Consider the following 13,129-nt stretch of genomic DNA (forward strand, 5'->3'; position numbering starts at 1 on the left):
GGATTAGAGATACACTTACCTTAATAAGCACTGAGTAATGTACAGAATTGCTGGATCATTATATTATATAACTGAAACTAATATACTGTATGTTAATTTTTTAAATTTAGAATAATTTAAAAATAAATTAAATTAAAAATAAAGATATATCAATAAATAATTTTCAGAAATGCTTTATTATAATTAAAATATCAGGGTTGGTCTTTTGACTATTATTTCAAACCCATTTGTCACCTCCTTTGTCGTAATTATTAGAGATAGTGTCAGAGTTACGTGTCTTTATAAGATGATATAAATATAGTCAAAAGCTATCCTAATTTCCCAAATCCTAGATTAAACCTAAATATAGGCATGCCTTGGAGATAGTGTGGGTTCAGTTCCAGACCACCTCAATAAAGCAAAAATCACAATAAAGTGAGTCAAATAAATTTTTTGGTTTCCCAGTGCATGTCAAAATTACACTTACACCATACTGTAGTCTATTTAATATGCAGGAGCATTATGTCTAAAAAAAAAACAATGTATATACTTAATTAAGAAGTATTTTATTGCTAAAAAGTGCTATCATCTGAGCTTTCAGCAAGTCATAATCACTGACCACAGATCACCATAACAAATATAATAATAATGAAGTTTGAAATATTGTGAGAAATACCAAAATGTTATGTAGACACAAAGTGAGCAAATGCTGTTGGAAAAATGGTGCCTGTAACAGACTTGCTTGATGCTGGGTTGCCACAAACCTTCAATTTGTAAAACACGCGGTGTCTGCGAAGTGCAGTAAAGCAAAGCACAATAAAACAAGGTGTGCCTGTATGTGTACAGCTTATTGCTCAGAATAATTATGCATAAGCAGCATAAATTTTATCTCCTTTATTATATGAACATGAAGGGCTTCCATCTTTCACCATGAATATTGGGGTTTTTTTCAAAATTTGTTTTTATTCACTTGAGTGTAGTCACAGAAAACCCAGCCCTGCCATAGTTCTTGGACCTCATCTAGAAATTGAGTCTGATTATGTATGATGTGAACATTCTTATATTCTATCCTTTATTGCCCCACAGTATTTATCGTTGTCTGCATTTATTTTCTTTCTTTTGTCCATGAGAAATAAAAACATCTTGCACTGCGGGGATCACTCTTCTACTTTACCCGTGATCCCGTCCCTCCTACCTGTTCCTCAACCTTGCTCTACTGATTATCCTTTCTTGGTATTCCATTTGATTCTTCCTTCTTAAACTAGAAAGAAATTTGTCAGCCCGTCCTAAAATAAAGTCCATTCATACTGTTCCTACCTCTAGCTCTGTCCTATCATTCTGTTTTCTTCTCAGCACACTTCCTATAGGAGTAGCCTCATTCCTTTTACTTTCTGACCACCTTGGTCATTACCACCCACAGTCTGGCTTTTGTTTTGACCTCACCACTCTGGTGAAGCCACTCAACAAGATCCTTTCTTTCTTTCTTTTTTTTTTTTTTAAGATTTTATTTCTTTATTTTAGGCAGGGGAGGGACAGAGGGGGAGGGAGAGGGACAAGCAGACTCCACACTGAGCACAGAGCTCGAGGTGGGGTTCAGTCTCACAACCCTGAGGTCTTGACCTGAGCCAAAACCAAGAGTCAGACGCTTACCCGACTGAGCCACCGAGGTGCCCCTTCAATAAGATCCTTTCTTGTTCCCAGATCCATGACTTCCTTTCAGTTCTTTTCTCTGATCTGCTTATAGTACTTGACATTGTTGCTTTCTTCTTTTCATAAAAAAACTTTATGCCATCCACAGTATTAGGTTTCCCTTATTTACCTCACACTAGTAACAATTATAATAATAGGAAGTAATATTTATTGAGTATTTAGTGTGTTCCAGGCATTGTTCTAAATGCATTTATATGACATTACTCATTTAATCCAAAAAAAAACAAAAAATTCAAAAATAGTTATATAAAATAACTATTATCATTATGATTATCCTATTATTGTTACAATTCACTTCTTCACTCTCTAGGTATGTCACCGTGGGCAGGTTACTTGACTTCTCTGGGCCTGATTCCTCATCTGTATAATGGATGTACTGGGATTGTTTTGAGGATTAGTATGTTAGTACATGTCATGTGGACAAGATACTAACTCCGCTATGAGCTATCATTAGTTATCTCCATTTTATAAATGAAGCTAAGAAAGTTAAGTAATTTCTACAAAGTCAAATGGCAAGTAATCTGCTGGACCTGTTACTGAACTCCAAGCAGCCTGCTTCACAGGCTATGCTCTTAATTACTACACTATTGTCTCAATTTACTGTTTATCTGGCTTTTCTTCCTGGCACCTAACTGTGTTCACTGTCCAAAAATCTGTCCTTAATCTTCTTTTTTTTTAAAACCTACATTTTTCTCCTGTATATTTCATCTATCTCATGTCTTCATTCTCTAGCAAATTTTGAATTCTCTCATAAGCTCCACTGTTCCTTTTCAACTACCTGATACACTTCTTACCTTGAATGTCTTCCTGCCATCACTCATCTTCTCCCACATACATGATTTTCTTCCCACTGCTGTGACAGTATTACCATTATGCATGCTCTGCAAGCTCGAACATCCCAGGTACTTTTTAATTTTACCTCATTACTTCTCCAGAACATCCAGGTAGTTGTCGGGACTTGATTCTGCTGTATCCTGCCTTCTAACAGCCCTTCTTCTTTGCACTTGCCCCCTGCCTGACTTGTAACTCAGAACCTTCTCTCTGAACTAGGAAGTAGCCCCCATACTTCCAGTCTCCTCTCTCTCCATCTTGTCATATTACCTCAAACGAGATTAATTTGGTTGAAATATAACTCTCACAATTTTAGTCTTATGTTTAAAAACCTTCAGTAATTCCCCATTGCCTACAAAATTAAAACCAAATTCCTTACTGTCCACAGTTTTTTCTCAAACTACCTTTCCTTTTTTATTTCTTACCATTTCCTAATAGCTATTTTTGATAGCACAGTAGCTTCAGGTGTGAGCTTTGGGTCCAGATTGGATTTCAGATTTTGTTCTTGTGACTTACGCATGACTTTGAGTAAATTCCTTAACCTCTCTGAAATAAATTTCTTCCTCTATATTATGGTAATATCTCATTATTTGCTGTCAAGATTAAATGAAAAGATATTTCAAAAATACTTGTCCAGTTTGAGAAATGGTTTTATCTAAAGTGAATTATTACTCTTCTAATTATCTATTATGGAATCTAGCAATGTCAACATTCTCATTCTTGATAAGTTGTATTTTCTCTCTTTTTTTTTCCTAATCTGCCTGGCCAGAAAGTTTATCCATTTTATTGCTCTTTTTGAAGAACCAGTTTTAGGCTTTACTGATTTTTTCTATTGTTTTCCTGTTTTTTTGTTTTATTGATTTCTATCCTGCTCTTTATTATTCTCTTCTACTTACTTTAGGTTTAATTTGTGTTTGTCTAATTTAAGGTAGAAGTTGAGGTCATTGACTACAAGACTTTTCTTCTTATTTAATAAGGGGCTTAGTGCTATAAATTTCCCATTAAATACTAAATCAGCAGTATCCCACAAATTCTGGTTTGTTGTGTTTTTATTTTCATTCAGTTGAAAATACTTTCTGCTTTCCCCTTTGATTCTTCTTTGACCCATGGGTTATTTAGAAAGGTATTATTTCGCTTTCAAATATTGAGGAATTTTCCAGAGATGTTTCTGTTACTGGTTTCAAAGTTAATTCCATTGTAGTCAAGTTGGTTGATAGTAGTTCCATTCCTCCCTTCCAGGCTTTTGTGCTATTATTGTCATCTATTTTGCTTTGCATATGTTACAGTTCCCCCACAACATTGTTATTACTTTTTGTTTATGCCATCAGTTTTTTTTAAGATATTTAAATAATACAGAGAAAGTCTTATACAACTACTCACATAGTTGCCATTTCCAGTGTTCATCTGTTTGTGAGTATCTGTTTCCACCTGGTATCACTTTCTTTTGCCTAAGCAATTCCTCTATCATGTCTTACAGGCAAGCCTGCTCGTGATAAATTCTTTAAGCTCTTATATTGTCAGAAAAGTCTTTATTTTGCCTTTATTTTTGAAAGATATTTTTGTTGTGCATAGAAGTAAAGGTTGACAAGTTTTTTCTTTCAGTGCATTGAAGTTTTACATTGTTTTGACAGGAAATCTGCTATCATCCTTATATCTAATCTGCCACTATTTCCATTAAGTATATTTTTCATTTTATACATTGTAGTTTTCATCTCTTGAAGTTTGATTTCAGTATTTTTTATATCTTCCATGTCTCTGCTGAATATTTTGAACATATGGATTACAGTTACAGTAACTCTTCTAATGTCTTTGTCTGCTAATTGGTATCTGGGTTGGTTTCACTTATGATTATTCCCTTCTTATGGGTTGTATTATCCTACTCTTTACCTGCTAGTGTTTTATTGGATGCCAGGTATGATTTTTACCTAGCTTGGTATTAGATTTTTTTGTAGCTCTATTTGTTCTTGAACTTTGTTTTGAAACGCAGTTATTTGGAAACAGTTTGATCCTTTCAGGTTTTAATTTGAAGCTTTTTCTTTAAGATTTTTAAAGTTTGTTTATTTAACAGAGAGAGAGAGAGCACACAAGGATGGGCAGCAACAGAGGGAAAGGAGGAAGCCACTCTCCACTGAGCAGGGAGCCCGATGCAGGGCCCAATCCCAGGACCCTGGGATCGTGACCTGAGCCAAAGGCAGACACTTAACCGACTGAGTCACCCAGGCACCCCTGATTTTAAGCTTTGTTGGGCCTGGCCAGAGCAGCATTTGTTTAGGGCAAATTATTCTCCACTAATGAGTCATGGCCCATCTGAGTTCTCTATCCCATATCCCTAAAATTATGAAGTTTTCAAACCTGGCTTGTGAAAATAAACAGTGTTTCTGACCCTATGTAAACGTCAGGTACTATTTTAATTCTTTCAGGTGGTTCTTTCCCCATCCTTCATTAGTTTCCTCTTGTGTACTGACTGATCAGTAGGTGAATACTTGAGTGGGACCCTCTGCATATCTCCAGAGTTCCCTCCTGTTTAGTACTCTGTCCTGAAAATTCTAGCTGCCTTGTTCTTGCTGGACTGTCAGTTCCATTTCTTCAACTCAAGGAGTCTGACAGGCTCTACCTGTATTGCCTTCTATTCCAAATCCTGGAAACTCCCTCCATCCTGTAAGGTATGGTAGTCATAGGTCTTCCTTCATTTTTTCCTCATTTCTTAGGAATCACTGTTCTTTGTTGCGTAACACCCAGTATCTTGAAGATTATTGCTTCATATTCCTTGTCCAGGACTTTGTTTCAGGCAGGAGGGAAATACTGTCTGTGCTATTCCATGTTTGTCAGAAGTGTAAGACCTTTGCTTTTTGGCCCAATAAAGTGTTTTAAGCTCATCTTTTACTTTCCCTGCCCCAACCTAGGTGGGCAATTCTCTATCCCCGGTTTGTTTACTTGCTTATTTGTTTGTTTGTTGTTTGTGAAGAATGTTATTTAAAAGCCCAGATCCAGGGGCACTTGGCTGGCTCGGTCAATAGAGCATGTGACTCTTGATCTTGGGGTTGTGAGTCTAAGCCCCACACTGGGTGTAGAGATTACTTTAAAAAAATAAATTATTTAAAAATAAATAGTTGTATACATGCATGCATACATTAAAAAAATAATAAAAGCCCAGAGCTAAATACTTGGTGTATTCATTGCTTTGGGAGAATTATTGTGCCTTCCAGTAGATAGAGCTAGGAATTATACATATACATAGATAGCGAGACAGATCTATATCTCTGTGTATTTATCTATCTCTATATATTGAAAACCTACATTCACACCAGTTCCACTCAGTGTTTAATTTTTTTCTCCTCTTTCATATTTGTAATTCCCTTTTCCAACAGTGAGTAAGCTACTCCCCATACTCTGCTATCACTACCAAATGGACACAGCTCACCCTTTTCTGGCTGTTGGTATGACCTCTTCACCCTTCTTGGGCCTCACAACCCCACACCAGGCCACACTTATGTGTGGATGCCCTCCTTGCACCACTTGGGTTCTAGGACACCCCCACCCTTGGTGTGAACTCTCTTCATACCCCTCAGGCTGTATCATCCCACCCTGTGCTATCCCTGCTACCCTTCTTTCCTCTCCTCCCCAACTCTGGTCACCGACCTTCTCTGTCCCACCTAATGACTGGAGGAATGAATTTTTCAGAAAGGAAGGGAAAGATTTCTTTCTACCAGTAAGGATATGCTCCATGTTCTAGTTCCACATATAATTATGAGCGGCATATCACTGGTTCTGTAAGTTTGTTTTGTCTCTTAACTTCAGTACTATATTAGTTTGCTAGAGCTGCCATAACTAAGCATTACAAACTGAGTACTTTAAATATTTTCTTATTGTCTCACAGTTCTAGAGGCCAGAAATGTGAAATCAAGGTATTGGCAGGGCCATGCTCCCTTTGAAGATGCTAGGGAAGAATCTCTCCCAGCTGTCTCTCCTAGTTTTTTTTTTTTTTTTTTAAGATTTTATTTATTTATGTGAGAGAGAGACCGCAAGCACGAGCTGGGGAGGGGTAGGAGAGAGGGAGAAGCAGACTCCTTGCCAAGCAGGGAACCCAATGCGGAGTTCAATCCCAGGACCCCAGGATCATGACCTGAGCTGAAGGCAGACACTTAACCAACTGAGCCACCCAGACACCCCTCAAAGAATAATTTCAATCTAAATTCTTTATACATAGATCATTAGGCTATCCTGTTTTATTTTGTAGCAAATGACTATATATGATTGTTTTTCTAAACTAGAAGGAAAAAGCGCCAAGTGTGTTGCCTATTATGTTAATCCAAACAAGATATGTGTTATATTATGTCTCATAAAATGTCTTTTCTTTTTTTAAGATCCCCTTGGAAAGGACTTCCTGAACTGACCAATGAGAATGGCCAATACTGTCCTTTCAGCTGTGAAACACAAGCCTGGTCAATCGCTACTATTCTTGAAACACTCTATGACTTATAGTTGATTCATGGATATGTATTAAGTATGCAGTCACTTACATTATGGAATGCAAGGTCAAAATATAATGTAAATGTTTTATATGCACAGGCTTGAGTCATTTTAAAAATCTCATTCATAGGATCTTGATGCCCAATTAGGTAAGACTTTAAAAGCATTGATCTTTCTTTTGTTTTTTCTAATGTACAGAGGTAGCTTTTGATTTGAATCAGAAAGGAAAACTATCATAACCAAAAGGATGATTTCCTTTTGAATTCAGGAAGTATTCTTGAAATGCCTAGAAATAAATAAAGAGTTTGAAATCCAGAGTATGAAAAAAAAATCATGTAATCCACTGTACATAAGTGAAAATGAAATATGAGAATGTAATAATGAAAGAAATGGGAAAGTATTTTTAAATCATGGTATTATAGTTTCTTTAGTAATAATACATACTGAATATGCTATAGTTAAGTAATGTTCTCACCTTTTACTGTGTTATTCCTAGTACCTTCCACACTGCATTCGATAAATATTAACAAATATTGAATCATGGAAGTGTCTATCTACAATGTTATGTTCAGAAATGGAGCACAGATGTTTCTTGTGTGCTTTTATTTCACTAATATATTAATGTTTTTTAATATAATGAATGCCATAATTTGCTTATGTTAATGATTCATACATAGATGTATGAGAAAACACAAGCATTTAAGAATTTATTTCCTAAAACAGTTTTGTAAAATTAATCTTGAGTTCCTGTTTCCTACTGTGAGATGGTTTACATTCTCAAAATGCACACTGCTGGTCATATTTTTGAGAACTTTGAAGAAAAACATGCTTAATTAATTTTCTAAAACTTGATTATTTTTAGTTTGTGTGTAAAAGCGTATTGATGGGTCATAGTAGATGCTAGTTTCCTACTAACTAAAACCTACATTGACAAGCTTAATATCAGAATAATCAATATAAAAAAATACATGAATTTAGTAGTTATCTTGAACTCAGTAGAATCATTTAAAAAGTTTTTCATGACCCTAATTCTGAAAAGTCATAAAAGGAAAAAGGTTTTTAACATTTACATGAGTTAGTGTTTTTGAATAATACTTATTCTTTAGATGGAATTTTTTTTATCGTTTTACTGTTTTTGTCTTAAGAAAACACTTATATAAGATCATTATACTATTTTAATATTATTCAGTGATATATTTATAGTTAATAAAATAATGGTACAGTAACACTTTTCTCAGATAAAGGTCACATACCCAACCATCTTAAGTATGAATAAGAAATAAAAATAAGAAAAGCAAGTAAACTAAAACTTCTGGGTAGCAAAAATATATGAATATTTTAAGATGTCAAATTCCCACACTCAAAAGCTCTTGCAACTTAATGTGTTCTGCACACCCTTCTTCACAGCTGACCCTACTCTAGAAATAGTTTTAACTAGCTTACTTTTTTGGTTTCCCAACCAAAAGCAGATTAAATCCTACAAATTTAAGGACAGTTATGATAGTCATCTGATCACTATCTATAAACACATTGGTCTCCACATGTCCCTTCCTTCTTCATTGCTCAATGTATAAATTTCTCTAACCTTTGTAGTTACAGGGAATGACCTTCCTTGAGAGAGTGCACCATTAGTCATCAAAGGTTTTTGCAGTTATGTTGCTGTACCTTAACTTATTATATTAAAGGTGGTAAGAAAAATAACTGAAAACCAGTGTATTTAATGAAATCAAGTAATAGATGATAGTTAAATGGGATGGATGGATGGATGGATGGATGGATGGATGGATGGATGGATGGATAGGTAGGTAGGTAGGTAGGTAGGTAGATAACAAGTTGGGAATTTCTAAAACATAACCATATTGGGTTTTAGGGCAATTACCCACCTCAGTAATTTTTAAGAATATCGTGTTGTACTAAAAAATTAAGTGGTTGATATTCCAATAAGGAATATTAAGGAAAGAACATTGTGATTATCTGCATGGTCTATTTTTAAAGTTTAAGAAGGCATGTTAGACATTATTTCATCAAAGGTAGTTAAAATAACAGTTTTAGACTTTAGAGGGATAAATGGCATTTGACTGAAGAACATTTAAATAGGATGCTTCATTCCTGAGTGATGTTGGATGAGGTGCCATTATATTTCATTTTGATGATGGTTCTGTGCCTGGCTCTTCACTAATCCAGATCAATCTTACTCTTTAACATGAGAAGTAAGTTTGCCAGTATATCCAGTATGCTGTGATAATTTAATAAGTTTCAAAGATAGTTGAGGAAACATGAGACCTGTCATCGTATCTGTGGACATTATAACCTAGTGAATTGTAATCCATTTCCAAATGTCTTCAACTGCTATATCTGGTAAGAAAATGTCATTTTTATGTCTGTGTGCCAAGAAAATAAAAATCTTTTCTAAAGGACCATATTTAATTTCATTTCATTATTTACCAATTAACTAATCTGTTGACCCCTATCATCTATTCAGGGCTTGCTTATTTGGGGTATTTATTTTTTTGCGGGATGTGAGAGGGCCAAAAGAAGAGGAAGAATTTTAGGCTGTTTGGTAATTTATTTAATAACCATGTTGAAATTAGGAGCAAAATAAACTTTTGATATATAATTAGATCTGTTTGCAAGTATACACTCCCCTGGTATTTCTTGAAACCTTTTCCTCTACCACAAATGTTTTATTTACCTTTCATCAACTTGCTAAAGGCAAATACTACAGGCCAGAAGAGATACAAGGCAGATGTATGCCTCCTAAAAGTGGCCATAAAGATTGTTTCACATGGTTTTTTAATTTTTTTAAGATTTTTTAAAATTTATTCATTTGAGAGAGAGAGCACAAACAGGGAAAGGCAGAAGCAGACTCCTGGCTCTGCTGGGAGTCTGACATGGGCCTGGATCCCAGCACCTGGGATCATGACCTAAGCTGAAGGCAGATGCTTAACCATCTGAGCCACCTAGGTGCCTCTCACATGTTTTGTTTTGTTTTTTTAAAGAAGATTTATTTATTTATTTGAGAGAGAGTGAGCAGGGGGAGGGGCAAAGGGAGAGGTAGAGAGAGAATCTCAAGCAGACTCCCTGCTGCACATGGAACCCAAAGGGGAGCTCGATCCCAGGACCGTGAGATGATGACCTGATCTGGATGCTTAACTGACTGAGCCACCCAGGCGCCCCATTCCACTTTTTTTTTTAATTATAATATAGAATAAAGTAACATCAAATGAACAAAGTTGATCCATTTAGTCTTTGCCTTTAATTAGTGTTCGTTCATTTTTACTAAAGATCATTATCTTTATCTTCAGATAAAAAGTAATAACCTGGAAATCCAAACTTCTATCAGTTTTTATGAGTGAATTTGTCAAATTTGACAAACTTATTTACAGAGATCCTCAATGTGCCAAAATAATAAACTCAAGCAAGTTGTTTAGTTTGTTTGTTTTTTCCATTTGTATAAGCCTTGAATTATTGATACTGATACTGTATCATTTTGGCTACAATTTTTCCTTAATATTTGCCTTGTTATTTTGGTTAGAGGTTTTTTTGTTTAACTTACAAACGCTTTTAATTTTTCTTTCAAATTTAATTTTTTTCTAATCAAATCTCGTTTATCCTTGTGAACTCTTCTATCTCTTCAAAATTTAATCAACATCATTCAATAATTTAATAAATTTTTTCTTCTGATTTAATATTTGTGTTTTATAGCAGTATCCAGCAATGTGGTGAGACATTACTTCGGTTTTTTCCAAACTGTTATATTCCAAACTCATGAATTGAATATGACTTACAGTAATTCCTTTTTTCAATTATTTAATTTCTGGGATATACTATTGAAGTTATTTGTGTCTGTTTATTCATTTAACTATTTAACTATTATAATATTTTGTTTTAATATTTTTAGAGCTATTTCTTACCAAACTCCTACTCTCCTTCTTTGGAATCCTGTTTTATAATACCATCCTTTGTTCTTTTTAAGTACTTTTACATATCCAAAAAGTATTCTCTTACTGTTTTTACTACAGTTATACTCACACTGTAAGTTAATGTGATAAGAACTGCCATTAACTGTATTTAATCTCATCTAAGAACATTGGCTGTCTCCATTTATTCAAAAAAAATTTTAGCTTGCTGAAATTCTTCCTAATTCTTATCTTTTTGGTTGATATTATATATGTAATCCATTTTGGTTCAACTTAATAGCCAATTAGTTGGAATAAAGAATTCAGACTTAATAAGCATTTTTGAGCCCCTACCATGTAATAGTCAATTTTATACTAAATGTATTACATCCATTTTATAAATGAGAACATTGCTGAAGTGTCTTGCCCTAAGTCACACAACATACAAATTACAGAACCAAGACTCAACTCCTGGTCTTCTTACTACAAATCGTCTCTCAAAGATCCTCAGAATTGCAGTTTTCTGTCCTTGTCCTCACATTTCTTGCCGTCATCCATCCATAAGTCAAGCATGGCTATTATCAGTTGCCATTTGATTACAGAAAGCATTAGATCTTGTTCTGCTTGGGTCTAAACATAATCCCATATCACCTGGTCAAAATGCTGTGTCTGCAGCCATCTGCCCTAGTAAGATAACTAACCGATCTATTCTTGGCTACATATTCAGACCCCAAGTGCCAAGCATGGGTTAGGTTACACAACGTGAATACATTTACAAATATAAGCGTCCTATCAAGGTGAGGCAGAAGAAAGTCAGAGACAATAAAGGATAAGAATGATTAAGAGAGGAGCACCTGGGTTGGTTGGTTAAGTGTCTGCCTTCTGCTTGGGTCATGATCCCAGCCAGGGTCCTGGGATCAAGCCCCACGTGGAGCTTCCTCTGGGAGCCTGCTTCTCCTTCTCCTTCTGCCCCTCCTCCTGCTTGTGCTCTCTCTCGCTCACTCTCTCTCTCTCATGAATAAATAAAATCTTTAAAAAAAAAAAAAAGTTAAGAGATGGCCAACTGTTGTTGGGATGCCTGGGTGGCTCAGTCTATTAAGCACCTGCCTTTGGCTCAGGTCATGATCCCAGGGTCCTGGGATCGAGCCCCACCTCGGGCTCCCTGCTCAGCAGGGAGCCTGCTTCTCCCTCTCCCTCTCCCTCTGCCCCATCCCCTACTTGTGCACACTTGCTCTCTCTCCCTGTCAAATAAATAAAATCTTTAAAAAAAAAATTTTTTTTTAATTAAAAAAAGAGCTGGCCAACCGTCGAAGTTGCTACAGGAGAATTTTGGTAAGAAGTTAAGATTCAACCCCAGGCACGGAGAATACCAAAGGAAGCAAGTTTTATCTATGGAAGTTCACTAGCAGATACTGGCACTTCATTCTGCAAATGTTTACTGGTAACCTTTGTTGTAACTGATACATTTTGAAAGTGCAAAACTAAGCACGGAGTCTTCTTAGACGCCTTATAATCATACATAAAAAAACGATTTATCTTGACTACTACATCACATTTGATAGACCACAAAGCCTCACTTTTACCTGACTAGGTTCTCATCTATTCCCCTCTTTCTGTCTGCACTCTTGTCCTTAGACTAATATAATAATGATTTCTTAGTTGGTCACAACTTACTTCATCCCTCATAGAACTGTGAGGAAAACCTCTCTTGAACACTGATTCTAACCCATCACTGCTCAGAGGACATTTGGGATCCTCTATAATCTGGCCCATTCTCTCTCCAGTCTGGGTATGACGACACTTCACTCTTTCCAAAGCTGATTACTTGCCTCTCTGAGCCTTTGTTTCTTCAACTGTAAAAACAAGAAGGATGGTAATACCTACACTGCGGGGGCAGTAAACATTCATGAAGGTGACCCATAGTATATGAGGATTAAGTTTGATGGCATGTGACGGAACCCAAGTCACAGTGGTCTAAGTGAGACTGAGGTGCAGAGGTGTGCACTCCAAGGCTGATACACAGGTTCCATAGTCAACACAGGAAACAAAGAAGCAACTAATGGACAAAGAATATTGTTACCACCTCCCAGGTACAATTTTTAATGTGAGATCATTATCTCCCAGATGTGAGCAGAGGTGTACAATAATCTATTCACTTATATTTTTTTGGTGGTTCTTTTATAAGATTTTATTTATTTATTTATTTATTTATTTATTTATTTATTTATTTATTTATTTAT

At 35.6% G+C, this 13,129-nt stretch overlaps 1 protein-coding gene across 4 annotated transcripts in view; it reads left to right on the forward strand.

Annotated features, from left to right (window-relative positions):
• The window catches only part of AGL (amylo-alpha-1,6-glucosidase and 4-alpha-glucanotransferase), a 78,618-nt gene extending 69,210 nt beyond the window's left edge, over positions 1 to 9,408 (forward strand). For all 4 annotated transcript variants that reach the window (XM_045801703.2, XM_045801704.2, XM_045801702.2 and 1 more), the window contains one exon: positions 6,885 to 9,408. In XM_045801703.2, the coding sequence (XP_045657659.2) occupies positions 6,885 to 7,002 (118 nt within the window). In that variant the 3' untranslated portion in view covers positions 7,003 to 9,408. The remainder of the gene's footprint in view (positions 1 to 6,884) is intronic.
• Positions 9,409 to 13,129: the final 3,721 nt, after the last annotated feature.

Source organism: Ursus americanus, chromosome 12, assembly GCF_024610735.1.
Source record: "Ursus americanus isolate L20-20 chromosome 12, mUrsAme1.1.p, whole genome shotgun sequence".
Lineage (NCBI taxonomy): Eukaryota > Metazoa > Chordata > Mammalia > Carnivora > Ursidae > Ursus > Ursus americanus.